Source organism: Gymnoscopelus braueri (assembly GCF_963280865.1).
Source record: "Gymnoscopelus braueri genome assembly, chromosome: 15".
In the NCBI taxonomy this organism is placed as follows: Eukaryota; Metazoa; Chordata; class Actinopteri; order Myctophiformes; family Myctophidae; genus Gymnoscopelus; species Gymnoscopelus braueri.
Genome location: NC_137620.1, coordinates 17,715,282 through 17,730,803, shown reverse-complemented (window position 1 = coordinate 17,730,803; position 15,522 = coordinate 17,715,282). Strand labels below are relative to the sequence as shown.

Below are 15,522 nucleotides of genomic sequence, written 5' to 3'. Positions count from 1 at the left end.
GAGAGGGGGACTCTGGCATCCTTGTAGTAGCCTCTGTGCACACACACACGCGCACGCACACGCTCGCACACACGCACACATGCACACACGCACACACTCGCAAGTCATTATTTCATATCTGAAAACATTCAAGTAGCACTATCAGAAGATGTCACCCAGCCAGGTAAAATAATGGGTTATACTTTGCGGTACTTGTCGACTTGTCCAAAGTCAGTTAAAACTCTGAGAAGAGCCGATCCACCGCGGTGCATCCAGCTTTTTCGAGCGTCTATAATGGTTCTCAACCAGTGGTCCGGGGACCACCAGTGGTCCTTGAGGGGGTTCCCAGGTGGTCCCCAGCTAAATGATGGAGAGTTGGTAACCAAATGGACCCTTATTAGATTTTTAACTCTTGAGAAGCATAAAATGAAACCAAATGGACGTAAAATGTAAAATTATTGTTACACATCTGCATGACTTAATTTACAAGAAGTCTAACACAATTAGAGAATGTGGAAGAATTGTTATTTTGATCAACGTTTGCCTGTCATCTCTCCTATTGGTACCAACATCAATACAGCATGGAATTTTGTGGACAAAATCTCATCCAACGACAACAAAATATTCTATTTCGTGGCTCAAATGCCAAATAAATAATGGACCCCTTGATATGAAAAGGGGTTGAAAACCACTGGTCTATACGAACACAATTGGCCCGTGTTCAGGGGGAGGGAAGCCGGGGCGGGGAGGGTGATAATTGTCACTGCAGGTATTCCTACGGGCTGGGGGGGGGGGGGGGGGGGGGGGGGCTCTACGGCACTTCCTCCCAGTGGGGGCTCCTTACTGGCAGGTGAGTCAGTAGGATATACAGCAGTGGCAACACACACATGTGTGTGGGGAGGAATTAATGGGGATAAGGAATAAATTGGGGAGAAAAGGGGGTAATTTTTTTTTATTGATTGATTGATTGAATATTTTATTAGGCAAAAAATGTAAAACAGCACAGTTACATTTAAAATACTTTGTCTAACAGGTCCGTTCATAAAAGTCCTTGCGGACTTGTTTCCAATGAGGGCCTTGGTATTCAATTCATAGGCATATATAGTGGCACCACAGTTCAAATATCATTACAAAAAAACAGCAAAAAAAATAACACTATGTACAACAACAACAAAAAAAAACAAAAAAAAGGGGGGAAAAATATGTACAAGAACAGGGGGGGAGGGTCTGCTGTCTAACGGGAAAATGGTACTACCTAATAATAAAAATAATAATTTCTGAGCTCATTTATCAGCTCTATTACCCAGATGCTAGTAGTGTAACATAATACGATGAAATCAACAATCGGAACAAGCCTAATTACTGTATATGTACACAGACTTACACAATCTTGCAGACGAGGGCTTGTAAATATCATCGCACATGCAGAAAGATGCACAAGTGCCCCCACAAATGCTGTCATGAGCGCGCGCGCACGCACACACACACACACACACACACACACACACACACACACACACACACACACACACACACACACACACACACACTCTCTCTCTCTTTCTGTCTGTCTCTCCCACACATGCACGCGCCACACGCACACACACAGAGGCAGAGACAGAGGAGCGGGCAGACAAAGGCATGTTTGTGTTCATGAGAATGTGCAAGACAGTGGCTCTCTATATGCGGATGCAGTGTCAGGCTCGTCCCTGAAAGCATGGGGTGGAGGGGAGAGAGAGAACGAGAGATAATTTCACTTATCCTTGAAAGACGTGTACGTACAATATATGTCATAATATAAGACAAAATGCAATGAAACAGACAGACAGGCAGACAGGCAGACACACCTTTATTGTGTGTGTGTGTGTGTGTGTGTGTGTGTGTGTGTGTGTGTGTGTGTGTGTGTGTGTGTGTGTGTGTGTGTGTGTGTGTGTGTGTGTGTGTGTGTGTGTGTGTGTGTGTGTGTGTGTGTGTGTGTGTGTGTGTGTGTGTGTGTGTGTGTGTGTGTGTGTGTGGTGGCGGGGAGTGGGCACGCCGAATGTAGCTACTCTAACCATTGCCGAGGCTTATGTTTTAACAAAGTACACAAAAGCAGTGCCGGTCCATTGTATTGCAAAACAGGGCGGTGACATGGGCCCAGACACACACACACACACACACACACACACACACACACACACACACACACACACACACACACACACACACACACACACACACACACACACACACACATAGAGGGTTAAGTCCCCCGTTCTATTCAGTCATTGAGTAGCATATCACTGCTCTCTCCCACGCCATGCTTTGTGTTGATCCGCTAAGTTGAGAGCAGATGAATGTGACATTTAAACGCTGACATAACACACACACACACACACACACACACACACACACACACACACACACACACACACACGCGCGCGCGCGCGCGCACACACACTCAGAGAAATCAATGCATTTCAAAATGTAAACAAACACAAATTCACATGTTGTGAAGTCACGTTCACAAAAGGCACAAACAAACTATGCAACAGTACAGTGACATGTACACAGTCAGTGTCTCCCATCCCACAGCCTAGACAACACATTTCATGCATTAATAAGTCTTGGAACACACACACACACACACACACACACACACACACACACACACACACACACACACACACACACACACACACACACACACACACACACACACACACACACACACACACACAGTTACTGTAGCGTCTCCTACTCTCAGAGACAGTCACAATTCTTGCTAGTGTTGTATGCACACACACACACACACACACACACACACACACACACACACACACACACACACACACACACACACACACACACACACAGCCTGTAAAAATGCTTTGTCATTATAGCACTCCTACATCCCAAGTCTTGACAATTAAAGTTTAATGTAAAACTTGCATTTGTCTTCACTTAAGATACACAGCGAAAGATACTGTAAGAGAAACTATTATTCTACACAACAAAATCAGTGTTATTTGAACTCTGACAGTGTACAAATTGACACAAATTGACTTGTATGGCGATGATCTTTCCTCTAGCACCACCCTCAGGCCAAAATGTCAACTTATTTATTGACCCCATGGCCTTTCCTCTAGCGCCACCCTTAGTATTTATTTGTATTTTTATTTGATTTCATCTGGACCTTACGGATCCATGCGTTACGGTAGCCTGGTAAACCCCTCCCTCCGGAAATCTCATTTGTATTTGGTTAGCGGTAAGGGTCCATTTTGTTCCATTTGTACACTCTCATAGTTATGGGGGTCAATGGTGTAATGCACACCAAACTCTGGGGGTCCTTGCCATTAAAAAGGTTGAGAACCTACGAGCCGGAAGCTTACTTTAATATCCTAGTGACCTTGTTCTCCTAGCACTCTTGGATACTTTCTTTGATAAAAAAAGGTTCATGGCACTTCCTCTGACCGTGTACTTTGTAAGCCTGGATTAAGAGCCTCTGCTAAATGTCTACATTGTAACCTGGTTGGAGAGTAAACCTATCACGTATCACAGGAACACAGGAACAGGAAAAGGCTTTAGTTTTCTTTTTTAATATGAGTTAAAACAAAAATGTCATATTTTTGATATGTCATCTCCATGAGACTAGTCATATAGATATATTTTACTGTAAACAATTGTTATTGGCTCAACAAAGGGAATGAACTCGTTCTCATGCTATTCATCAAAAATGTGGAATGCCCTACCAAAAGGAGTAAAGGAGTGTAAAACCCTACTCACTTTCAAAACTGCCCTAAAGATACACCTTCAGGAGGCTGCAATTCGAAAATGGCCCCTGTCTAAGTCTTAACCTACCCCCCCTCCCCCCCATTTCTTTTTCTTCTCTTGTACATTTTTTTCACTCTTCATACCAGTAACCTGTAAGCTGATTGTATGACATTCTGTATAGTAGTGTGTATATCTGTCTGTCTCTTATATGTCATCATGATTTGTGTGCATGGGGATCTCATCTTAAACAAGCTCAGTGCTTAATGAGTCTCCCAGTTTAGTAGACCTTGTATTGTGAATTTGTACTTCCATGTACTGATGTTCTCATGTCTTACTAAATAAAGTACATCAATCAATCAATTGATGTATGCCATCACCAAAAAAAATAAAATAAACATGCCTGCTATAATTGGAACCACCACATTTTGATGCATTGATTTTCACCCCCAGCAAATGGAACCCTGGTGACACCCTATATATCCCCCTAAACAACTCGTGCAGTGTGCACATTTCTTGTAGAGCAGCCTCTAATGATCATACTAACTATGGTAACCTGCATTGCTGAGGGGCTCCCTCCGGTGGTAGCTCACGGTAATGACAGCTCTATTATATAGGTCAGTACCAATTCACAGAGATCAGCCCGGAAGGGGCTTCTCTTCTCAAGCGTTTATCTGCAACAAGACTTGAGGGGGGAGGCACACTAGTGAACTCATGAAGTACTGCAAGGCACCGAAATGGAGAGAAGGGTGACAGACAGACAGACAGACAGACAGACAGACAGACAGACAGACTCAGTCAGTGACGGGTACTTTTACTTTACTGGAGTATTTCCAATTTTCTATACTTTTACTTCTACTCCACTACATCTCAGAGACAATTATTGTACTTTTACTTCACTACAATAATTTGACAACTTTGACGTAGTGACACGTTGTGAGCTTGTAGATTGTAGATCTGCTATTTTCAAAGCATTTATACATTGAGAAACTTGTGAAATGGGACATTCTGCAAAATAAGTAGGCTACTTTTACTTTCAGTACTTTAGTATATTTTAATGTGAATACTTTTGCACTTTTACACAAGTACATTTTTAATTCCGGTCTTTTACTTGTAACAGAGTAGGGGCTATTTTCTACATTGTGGTATTGGTACTTTTACTTAAGTACAAAATGTGAGGACTTCTTCCACTCTGGTATCCTTGTACCCTATATAATGTGTGTGTGTGTGTGTGTGTGTGTGTGTGTGTGTGTGTGTGTGTGTGTGTGCGTGTGCGTGAATGGAATTGAATTCAAAGGGGCTGTATTGACATGGGAAACATATGTTCATATTGCCAACACATGTGTGAAATGCAAAGCACATAAATCTCCAGGATCTTTGAAGCAGGTCTAAATTGCACCACCTCTTATTCTGTCTCTCTTTTTCTCTTCTTTTCTTTCAATCCTTCTATCTGTTGTTCATTGCTACTGCTATATTTTATAAATACATGTGTGCTCAAATCTATTCGGTATCTGTGCAAAGTCAGTGACAGAGTGTTTGTAGATTCATTTGCCACAGCAAGACTGGCACCCATGTCAGACCACTTTTTAATGTCACCACAAGAGGGTAACAGAGAGCTTTAAAACAGGTGCAGTCAAGGTTAACTGAAGTTGATGTATTTGACTGAAAATGTCCCAGGAGAACAAGGGAATGGTACTTGAACAGACCCTGTAAATTATTCCAAGTATGCGTGGCACAAAACTTAAACGCAGTCTTTCCAACATGGATGGTGGAGACATGTGGAACCCTAAACATTAGACAGTCCTGGGAGTGTGTGCGGTACTAGGCTCCAGTGTTCTAATGTAAAAGAGAATTTAAGTAGGGGGGGTAAACAGGTCCATACAAGACAGAAGGATGGGATCTAATACAGTGGTTCTCAAACTTTTTCATGTCAAGGACCCCCAAATTGACACTTATTAGCCCGCGGACCCCCATTTGAAAAGACATGTGCAGGGACACCCATAAGAGAAGATTTGTACGGCTCTAGCAGTGATTTTCAAGGTCCCCCAGTTTGACATGCATTAGGCTATGGACCCCCATTTAATGGCATTTCTATCTCTGGGACCCACATTTGTACACTCTCTGAGTTACAGACCAGGGTCCATTTGGTTCCTAACTATCCATCATTTAGCTGGGGATCCCCTGGAACTCCCTGAAGGACCCCACTTTGAGAACCAATGATCTAATACATCCTCTCCTTTTCCTTACTTCTCCCCTCCCCTCCCGAGCAGAACATGGCGGAGTACAGCTCTTTGCTCAGCGACCTGTCCGAGAACATCACCAACGAGGACCTGGAGCAGCTGAAGTCGGCCTGCAAGGAGGACATCCCCGAGGACCAGAGCAACGACATCACCTCCTCCACGGAGTGGTTCAACTACCTGGAGAAGAATGACAAGCTGGCCCATGGTGAGAGAGAGAGAGAGGGGGGGGGGGGATTTCTGACGTGGGATTAGATCTTCACCCATAGGAAAATATGAAGTATATCGTTGATGTCAGAAACCTCTTATCTCCATATTCTAACTTTTTTTGTTTTTTCGTAAATTAACGCCCTACATACTGCAGCTTCACACAAAAGCAACTAAGTAGCAGATCTACACACTCGAAGCACTTGAATTTTAATCTGAATTAGAATTTTGGACATAATGAGGATTCCACCCGACAGAGACGATATATTAATTTTTTTGCCATTGTTGCTGTCGGGCAGAAACCTTTTATGTCCAAAACCATTACTTTTCAGGAAGTGTAGAAAAACGAACCTATGTACCAATGAATTCAACATATTCCAATTAATTCAATGTATTCATTATTAGTTACAAAAGCTCCTGTTAATACTTTCCATTTCTTAAATATTTATATAAACCAACAGACAGACTTCACCACTTTCAACCAGGCATCCCTATTTTGAGAAAGTACGGCTTAAAAGACGACAGATCTGCAAGCAAACACTGCACCGCCACACGTGAGCTTGCAGATCTGCTATTGTTGCCGCTTTTGCACAACACGACAGAGTAGGGCAATAATTGACAAAGAAACATAAAAAGCATAAATATGGAGATACAAGGTTTCTGCCTGCCAGCGACAATATTTAAACACAAGGATTATTTCGTCTTTGAATGGAAGCCCTAGTATAGACAAGGCTTCTGTGCAAATCGACAGTTCTTTATGTTTTCATGTTTGCCCTCGTCAGACAATGGTAAAAAAAAATACAAAGAAAAAACTCAAACCACTAAACAGATCGATATCCCCCCCCCGCCCCCCCCGCCACAGATAACCTGTCGTACCTCGAGCACATCTTTGAGATCTCACGGCGGCCAGACCTGCTGACGCGGGTGATTGAATACCGCACCACCGTGCTGAAGATCTCGGAGGACGAGGAGATCGACACCAAGCTCACACGCATCCCCTCTGCCAAGAAATACAAAGGTGTGTCAACTCTCTGCTTGTTCTTCCTGTTGTGCAGTGGTGTGTTGTCGTTTGGGGGTCAGCTACTGTATATGACATTCCTACACTCCTTTCCTTTTAACACAGTTTTCTTACGGCGTGGCTCCTATGGGGTGCGTGCGTGCGCTCGTGCGTGCGTGCGTGTCTGTCCTGTAGGCTAAGCGAGAACATTATGTAAAAGAAATTCACATAATGTTTCATACTTTTTGAAATATTTCTTTTTAGAAATTGAATTTCATACTTGAAGGTTGGATTGGGCAGAAACTTTGCCCAGAAAACTTCAGACCTCTCAAAGCTCATTATGCGAGGGTGGGATGGCTCAGGGTACAGCAACTTGGGCATGTTCTTCAAGATACTCAAGGGACCAGTGCCCATGTACCTGTCTTTCTTTTCCTTTTCCTTTAATTTATTCAGGGAAGCCCATTGAGAGCAAGCTCTCTTTTTCAAGGACGCCCTGATGACAACATATAAAATACATACATAATGAGAAACAATAACAAACATTTGAATCCCATTACAATGTCACAGATGCAAATAAACATAGCGTTAAGTCTTCTAGCTTGCCAACTACTTCAAAAGAGTGAGAAACGCCCATGGGCAAAACACCAGAGGGAGCTCCACTGATCTCATTCCCCCGAGATTCGGCACAAACATGGGGATGAATTAATTCTACTGTTATTCCACCAAAATGTGGAATGCCCTACCACCACCAGCCATCAAAAAGTGTGACTCCCTACCCTCCTTCAAAACCGCCATAACAGAGCACCTGTCTGCAATCTGCAACTGGGCCTAGATAGGTCTTCTAGCTTGCCAAAAAAATATTGCCCCCCACAGTTTTTCTGTAAATATACTTTTACTGCTTCTAGTATTGATGATTTCTTGTATAGTATTGTTTGTCTTTATATGTCTTGATTTATTGAATTCATAGGATCATTGTTAGTAGTTTCCTGGCCTCAACAAGTACATTTCACTCATGGACTCCCTCTCTCTCTCTCTCTCTCTCCTTCTCACTCTCTCTCGCCCCTCTCTTCCTTAGACATCATCCGTCAGCCCTCTGAAGATGAGATCATCAAGTTGGCCCCTCCCCCTAAAAAAGTGTGAGGTCCTGAGGCCCTGACCTTTGCACTTTGACCCTCACCACCCCCTGACACTCCAATCAACCAACTGACCGACAGAATGACCAACCAACCATCTCTGCCCACCTTCATAGCCACGCCCCGGTTCCTCATCATCCTCACCGTACGGCACCCACACCTGCTACGACACAGTGCCACAGGCCACCTCCAAAAAAAACAACCAATCAGATCGCAGTGATATTTCATCACCTCATAAACCTCATCTCCTGAGTTATATGGGGAAAGGGGGAGAGCTGGGGGAAAAAAACGATAAAGTGGAAGAGCTGGAAAGATGGACAGATGAAGTGTGAAAGAAGGAGAAAGCCAAACGTCTGTGCTTTTTTCTCAAATGCTGGCTCAGTTCACAACAGGAGCATTGTGTAGTATGGTAATCTGCAATGTGTAGTATGGTCATTTGTAATCTTAGTATGGTAATCTGCAATCTGTAGCGCTGTTGGGATTTGTAATGTTGCGCTTACTCAGGCGTGTCTGGGTGTCACTGTGAAAGTGGTTTGTGAGTGTGTGTTTGTGCGTGTGTGCTTGTGTTAAGATTGCTTTTGTTTACTAAAACGCCAAGGTGAAAACTACCCAGAAAGACCCCATTTAAGTCCCTGCAAAACATGAATTTAATCTAAACAATAAATTGAAATAAAAAATCGAAATTAAATCTAATTTGAAAGTAAGCTACTGTACATAGTAGAACTCTTACAACCCTCGCTCCAGTATGTGTTTACGAGTACGCTTGCAGTAAAGGTGTGTGTGTGTGTGTGTGTGTGTGTGTGTGTGTGTGTGTGTGTGTGTGTGTGTGTGTGTGTGTGTGTGTGTGTGTGTGTGTGTGTGTGTGTGTGTGTGCTGAGCATGCGACCCATCAAGTTACTTATTACCTACTCTTAGAAAGACCCAGTCGTTATGCATTGTAAACTAGTGAAGGACTGTCACTGTTAGCTATGATGTCTCTATCCCTTTACACTTCTAAGCCCCATTTATACTTAGTTGTACGACGGTGTCACGTGCCCTAACTAGCCAATTTGCAAGCTCACAACGTGTCGCTTTGTGAGCTTTTAAATCTGCTATTTTTGGCGTGCGATACCGACATATGACTGAAGCATAAAATGTAGGCTTTACTCAGATAAAAGTCAAGTCACCACAATTCCAAGCAAAAAAAAAATAGGACTAGCCACTACTTGCCTTTTGACTATGGAATGACGTATGAGACAGTTTATTTTGTGGAGGTATCAGGAGGTATCAGTATTTCTGTGCGTACAGCGTAAGGCCACTGTTAATATTTTGGTCATTTTCATTCAAGGATGTCCCAGACTGTATCTGTTTTATTTACATTTGGGTTTTGTTTTTGTCATGGGGACCAGTAAAGAAAATTCTGTTAGTTTACTATGCCAGAGATGTAAATATATAATTAATATATTTAAAAAACAATATTTACAGAATAATATATTTACCAATATGTTCCATAGAGAACACTCTGGTCTGTAATTTGCAACCCATTTTTGGCTTACTCTTACTAAGTTTTCATTTAGAAACAGTATAGCATAGAATTGCTTTGTAATTTAAGACTTCTTAGGATTCTAACCTGATTTGATCTTATTTGACGTGAGACATTTCCGCTACTCTTAAAATAATGTAATTTGGGTCAACAGGACAATATACGTAGTAATTTTCAATGCAACGCAACACAAGTTAATATCAACACATTAGTGACGTGTGCTATCAATATCTTGTTCAACATTCAATGTTTCAACATGCGTTGACAAAGTTCCATAGAAAAGAGTGCAAGTCCATGTACTCTGGACTATATATTATATCAGAACATGCAAGACTATATCATGAAAGTATGCTATACTTGATCTTTTATTTACTGAGTTCTAGAAAAATGTGTACAAGTGGTCGATAAAGAGACAAACACTAAAATAAATAACACACCAATGCAATCGATGAGTCCAGTGAACTGAAGGGGGTGGGACTAAGGCTTCAACCAATGACAGAAAAGAAGTGATCATACAAGATAGCCTTTAATACGCATAAAGTAGTACGTGGCTCATAACACCCATTTCAGCAGTCCATATTTTGTACTTCAAAAGATTACCGATGCACAGAGACTATGCCCAGGTGCATAGGTGCATTTTGAACTCTCTCAGCCACAATATACCAACACACTAGCTAGCAAGACTGTTGAAACCATACTTAACCACTTAAACCCCAGCAGCCGTATTGTGGGGGAAAGCATTCACAGAAAGCAGCAGATCGACAAGCTGTGAGCTTGTTTTCAGCGAAAGCTTTCCCCACAATAACAGAAAACTGGAAATACACTAGCATAGAGCTCCCTCAGTTTGGCCCAGATTTTGGAACAGTTGATGGTTTTCTGGGCTAAACAAAGGCCTCACGTGACGTTGATCCCCTTCTCCTATTCGCTCTTAGGACATGACGTATGTGTAGGCAGAAGAATAGGGTTTAAGTGGTTTAAGTGAACACTGTGTCTACTTTAACCCCACGGCAAAGCCTTATCAAATGTATCTTGTTCAATCTGAACAGTGAAACTTGTCACAACCGTGGGAGAGGCTGTGCGTCTGCCAGTGCAACGGGACACAAATAATCAAAAGAACTTACACTTTACACTCCTTTAGTGTCGGTGTGTGCAGAATGTCTGAAGGTCTGCTTCTAAATAGTGATAATTAATGGCACCTTCTTATGTCTGTGTCCGTTAAAACTGTCGGATCTAAATGAACAAACAAAAACGACAAAATAAATATGTATCTATTCTAGCAATCATACATTTCCCCCCCCAAACTCTATTAATGTGAACACACCTCCCTCCCTCCCTCCGCTGTCCGCACCTACAGTGCACCACAACTGTGCCCTCCTCCACCCTAACCCCAGTGCCAATGACCAGAAGACTTTTATTTTGATCACAGGTTTCCGTGATCTAAGTTTTTTTTGTATTGCTCGCTGTATATCGTGGTGTTGGATTGAGTTGTAATTCTATGCATTTGCGTTCGTATGAACATAAATATCCTTTCCCCAAATGACCACTGAATTGAGTACACAGGGTTTTGCGAGTCACAGTCAGGGACACGTTGGTATATAAATATGTTGACCCCGAATCTACCTAGGAACAGTGGTTCACAGCTGGTTTTGCACTGGGACCCAAGGTTGACCTTCAACATGAAGTCACGGCACCAGTACACTAGATTGACGCAACATTCCCAAAGTCCATTTCGTTCTTAACCTGTGACCTTGGGAGAAGGTACCAAAAGCCAAACCATTTGTCAAGTAACGCTGGTCTATATCTCACAGATCTCGGTTAGACCTTGTGTGAGTGCATGGGATCACACTCAGCAGTGACAGATTATTATGATTTAGTTTGATTTGGTTCAGGGCACAACATTTTCAGCCCTCATCTTTGTGTCAGTGTCTGAAGTGGCGTTGGACCAATCAGTAGTTTTTTTGAGGTAAAATGAAGGGTTTCCAAAATTCCATACTGTACATCCTTTACCTGAAGAACATTGTATAAGGCTTTGAAAATACAAATCATTACTGTGTCTACAATGTTTACTATTAAGATCTTAGAATAAGTAATAATCTCATTAATAATCTACAGTATATCCCAGACGTTTAGTTACATGGCAGCAATCAATTGGCATGTCTAGGATTGGTTTCAAACACATTTCAAATGGTGTATTCTGTATCATTTTGGAGCCAAACTCTTCAATTTCATCTCAGAAACTCTTTAGATTTTTCAGTGTTGTAGTGATGGAATTACTCCCTTGCTCGACCAGGCCCTGAAACGCGAAGCGGTGAGCGCTATACGCAGCCCTGAGTCTAATTACATTGTCGATTATAGATATCGGTCATGAGGTAAAGGGAGGCAGCTGTACTTACTGCTATGACCTGTGGGTAATGGTCTTTGCTAACATTTCCTGGGAGATTTGCGTGTTGACATTAAATGCTGAATCGGTCCAAGGCCTGCTACAGTGCTCGCCATTTCCTTTTAAAGAGCCGCAATGGTTCTGTTAACTCAAAGTTGAAAGTTATTTCCTACATCTTATGTATTGTATGTGAGTGTGCAGACTGTTGTACAGTACATAAAAATAACAAGGGATTGTTTCTTTATTTTTCTTCTTTTTAATTTCAAGTGCTTCTTGTTCTTCATGTGAAATTTGATGTATGTGACCAAATGATGTTATTTTTTCCCCCTAAAATTTTGGATGGTTTCTGAATCCCAGTAGCTAATGGACTGTCTCGTTGGCAACTGCCTGGGAGGTAGTCTGACGGTAGGGTTGCCCATGTATATCCATCAAAACAAGAAGCAAAATAAACACAAATCTAATAAAAGCTACAGCTGCCTGTTGCTATAGATGCTCGCAGGCAAAACTTCACTTTATTCTGCCGCGTGTCACAACATATTCACATTTGGTTGTTCTCAGGAATGGCCTTTTTGTTGTTGTGTATAGTTGCAGCATCATTTCGCAGCCTGTGTTTATGGAGTATGCTGCATCCCTAACAAATCTATTATTATTTTATTATTTTATTTTCTCTATTTTTTTTTTACTTGTTTTGATCCCTTTTCATCGTCACAGTAACTGTGGCACAACCTGTGTGACTTTAGTGCTACAGAGATTTGTGTTTTTCACGGTGTTTGCTCTGTCAAAGGTTTAACCCACAATGCATTTTGTCATTATGTTTATCAAATTGGATGAGAAAGAAAAATCATAAACATAAACATACACACACACACTTACATTATGTTTAGCATTGCTTGGCTTTTTCTGTGGTCATCAGCACATAATATATCAACATATCAGTCGCAAATGATGTCAAATTTGGATATCCATGTACTGAGTACATATCAACTTAGTAAATGCTGCAAAAGTATAAAACTACTAAAAATGTATATTTATGATTATTATCTCAGTATAATCAAGACAGATATATAGAAGCATAAAGTAAAAAAAGAAAAGAAATACATTGTGTATTGCTATAGCCTACAGAGCATGGCAAAGCCTACAGTTCATTACAGTTGTAACACAGTTAGATCCGAGTAGAGTGTCATCTTGAGTTTTCCCTTAAGACTGTAGTTAATTTCTTTTCTGTCAATTACTGGTTAGGTTGTACATAATGTAATGTGAATATATCATTGTGTTTGTTTTTGTTTTTTTGTTTTGTTTTGGTAACTGTTTAATTTATTTCATGCCTATATATTGTTTTTTTTGTATTATCTATCCTGACTATGTTTACTAACTGGAAACAAATCATGGGAATGAAATGTGTAGCTTATCTAATTTGAAGTTGATACCAACAATGACCAGGATATTTCTTTTCATATTGTCGCTGTCGGGCAGAAACCTTGTATGTCCAAAACTTTTCAGGAAATGGGAAAAAAAGAACCTGTGTTCCAATCGGTCCAATGTTTAGTCACACAACCTCTTTGGTTAAGTATGGGTAACACCCACAGATAGACTTATCCAATCTCATAGAGATATACAAGCTTACAAAGCGTTGCATCCTGACGTGTTGAATATCGGCTACTTTACCGCAACACTGTCTTAAGACAAAGTATAAAATAGGGCATTCATTTTCTGCCCAACAGCGACAATATAATTACTGCAATTTGCTTTTGCATTTATATATATATGTTTTTTAAGTTTCAGCTTGGGACAATGACTTAAAGGAAAAACAAATACATACAAAATAATGTAATCTTCATTTCATGGTATTATTGCTTATACCATAACACATTTCTTGTGTTTTTCTATTATACTTCACTGTTTAGCTCAGATGTCATTGTCACCTCTTGTTTTGTTCAGAGGGTTTCACAGAATCAAGACAAAATGATAGTGGTCACAGAATTGACCAATCAGATACATACATGAGATACAATTGTAGGCAACCCCTGGCTTGCCTATAATAATTTAATTTCCCTGTCTACATATCAAGGTAGCTACACATATAGAGGGTGTTGAGTTTGCGGGAGTGCATGGATAGAGAGAAAGAGAGAGAGAAAAGGAGAGAGAGAGAGAGAGAAAGAGAGAAAGTAAAGCCTGACATATTTGTCGTACGATGGTGTCAAGTGCCGAAAATGTGTGGCGGGTGCGACGCATTGTGAGCTTGTAGGCTGTTTTCGGCGCACAACATCGTCGTATGACAAAGTATAAATTAGGCTTAACTGCTATGAGTGCTGACTAGTGTAGTGAAAATAAAAAGATAGTGAAGCATCGTTTCATTGGGGTTGCAGCGAAGGAACAGCATAGTTAATAAAAAAGTTAAATTAGAGATGTGACCAGGAAGGAAGTCGACTGTGATACGTTTACTTCCCATTTATGGGAAACGTCACCCAAAAAGGGCAGGGAATGATGCGTCACACCCGCTGTGTCTGTCGTTTTGAATGTGGCAGGTCTTGCACAACATGCTGTATACAACTTGAGAGGTTGTTGTTAATGAAAAAACGTATTTTGGATTTTGTGAAGTTGGATGGAGTCGTGAGGATGCTGAATGTGTGACGTTTTCAGGCGTGTGGCTTGTGGTTTTGCACCTCGCCATGGTTCCCCCTTTTTAACCATAGGGCAAAGAGTGAGTGATGGATTGAGAATTATATTTAAAAATTGAGCATTATGCTTATTAACCATATTCGCCGCACCCCCCTGGAGCTATATGGCAAAATGTGAAATTGTTTGCTTTCCTTTTGAGAATTAAAGTTTACATTTTATGTACAAAATATCAGGCTTTCACATCAGTATCGGGGGGGGGGGGGCTACTTGGTTGCGAACTGCAGGGTGGGGTGGGAAGGGGGAGTTGACATTGAAGATCATCACATTGTGATATGTGTATTAAATAATCCCTATTTCAGATGGTTCAAAGGCATCTCAAGACCATTTTCTAAAGTGCAGATTTATTTTTGGTTTCGTTTCATTTTTGGTTTGTTTTTTTGCAGTAGTAGACTAGCAGCCATTTTTGAAGTATTGTGTTTTCAGTGCGCAAGTCTGGTTAATCTGATCATCGTTTATGAAGTGATGTGCTTTGTCACTGTGAGTTTTAGCAACGTTTCAACGTGGATTTTAAAAGAGAAGAAGGAAAAAAAAACATTCCCGTGCTTTGGTTTTAGGATTATTCTAGTATTATGCAGGCATCTGACAATTTAATTTACCACAAAAGAGCCTTGTAGATTAAAGAGGGGTTTCCACAGAAG

At 41.1% G+C, this 15,522-nt stretch overlaps 1 protein-coding gene across 2 annotated transcripts in view; it reads left to right on the top strand.

Moving 5' to 3' along the window:
* The window catches only part of pea15 (proliferation and apoptosis adaptor protein 15), a 68,132-nt gene extending 54,090 nt beyond the window's left edge, over positions 1-14,042 (top strand). For both annotated transcript variants that reach the window (XM_080451247.1, XM_080451248.1), the window contains exons 2-4: positions 6,000-6,174; positions 7,036-7,191; positions 8,246-14,042. In XM_080451247.1, the coding sequence (XP_080307373.1) occupies positions 6,003-6,174; positions 7,036-7,191; positions 8,246-8,310 (393 nt within the window). In that variant the 5' untranslated portion in view covers positions 6,000-6,002 and the 3' untranslated portion in view covers positions 8,311-14,042. The remainder of the gene's footprint in view (positions 1-5,999; positions 6,175-7,035; positions 7,192-8,245) is intronic.
* Positions 14,043-15,522: the final 1,480 nt, after the last annotated feature.